This window comes from the organism of the source record quoted next (assembly GCF_019968985.1).
Source record: "MAG: Porospora cf. gigantea B chromosome Unknown PgB_NODE_12143_length_1081_cov_2476.24, whole genome shotgun sequence".
NCBI classification, from domain to species: Eukaryota; Apicomplexa; class Conoidasida; order Eugregarinorida; family Porosporidae; genus Porospora; species Porospora cf. gigantea B.
The window spans coordinates 1-1,081 of NW_027178577.1; the positions used below are offsets into that span (position 1 = coordinate 1).

The following is a 1,081-nucleotide window of genomic DNA, read 5'->3' on the forward strand; positions in this document are numbered from 1 at the left end:
GGACGAAAGAAGTCTATGATGATTGAAGCGATGATCTTCACTGTTGGGGTTACCATTCAGATGGCTACTCCTGAGAACATGATGCCTATGCTATACGTCGGAAGATTCATCGGAGGCATCGCCATCGGGGCCATGTCCACTCTCGTGCCATCCTACGTTGCTGAGGTGGCTCCTACCAGTGTCAAAGGCATGATGAACACTACTTGGCAGTACGCTATCACCATCGGTATTGTTCTGGCTGGCGGACTGAACCTTGCCTACCGCACCTTTGATGACGGTTGGAGGTTCTCCTACGGAGCCAACGGTTTCGTGTCTCTGCTGATGACCTTCTTGTTGTGTAAGACAGTGGAGTCCCCCAGATGGCTCCTCATGCAGGGCCGAGAGGAGGAAGCCAGAGCCGTTATGAAGAGATTGAGGCACGACCAGGAGATTGAAATCGAAATCCACGACATCAAACGCGAGTTGGAGATCAGCGCTCGAGCTGGAAAGGCCACTTGGGGTGCGATGTTCGCGGAAGAACGACGTATGAAGTACAGGTCTTTCCTTGCCATCATGTTCCCAGTCTGGCAACAGATGGGCGGTATGAACGCTATTATGTTCTTCGCTCCCACTATTCTGCAGGAGGTGTTTGGTTCAGAGAATGCCGCTCTTTACGGCAACCTCATCATCCAGACAGTCAACTGCGTCTGCACGACCTTCTGCGTACTTTGGGTCGACAAGTACGGGCGAAAGACTCTCATGGCTTGGGGAGGTGGCATCATGTTTCTATCTGCTGTTCTAGTAGGTGCCATGGCTCTGGGTCCCTATGATACGAATTCTGCTATCGGTTGGTGCATTGTCGTTTTCTGCTGCTTCTACGTCTTTGCGTTCTCATGGGGATGGGGCCCTATCATGTGGATCTACTGTGGTGAAATATTTCCAACCTCTCACCGGTCCAAGGGTTGCTTCTTCACCGCAGTCGGACACTGGGCTTTTGCTACTGTCGTCGGTCAAGTCACCCCCTTCATGTACGATGCCCCAGGGTTTGGAATTCCGGGCACATTCTTCCTTTTCGCAGCTATCGTTCTGATGGGAACTCTGT

At 52.0% G+C, this 1,081-nt stretch overlaps 1 protein-coding gene across 2 annotated transcripts; it reads left to right on the forward strand.

Annotated features, from left to right (window-relative positions):
* Positions 1 to 15: 15 nt before the first annotated feature.
* On the forward strand, positions 16 to 1,081 carry KVP17_003481 (uncharacterized protein; the record flags this gene model as incomplete). 2 transcript variants are annotated; one of them, XM_068520816.1, is made up of 1 exon in its annotated part: positions 16 to 1,081. In XM_068520816.1, a coding segment is annotated over one exon (1,066 nt), but the record flags the coding sequence as incomplete, so codon positions are not given. The 2 variants fall into 2 exon arrangements, with proteins under 2 accessions (XP_068379209.1, XP_068379210.1); XM_068520817.1 differs by having other exon boundaries at positions 19 to 1,081.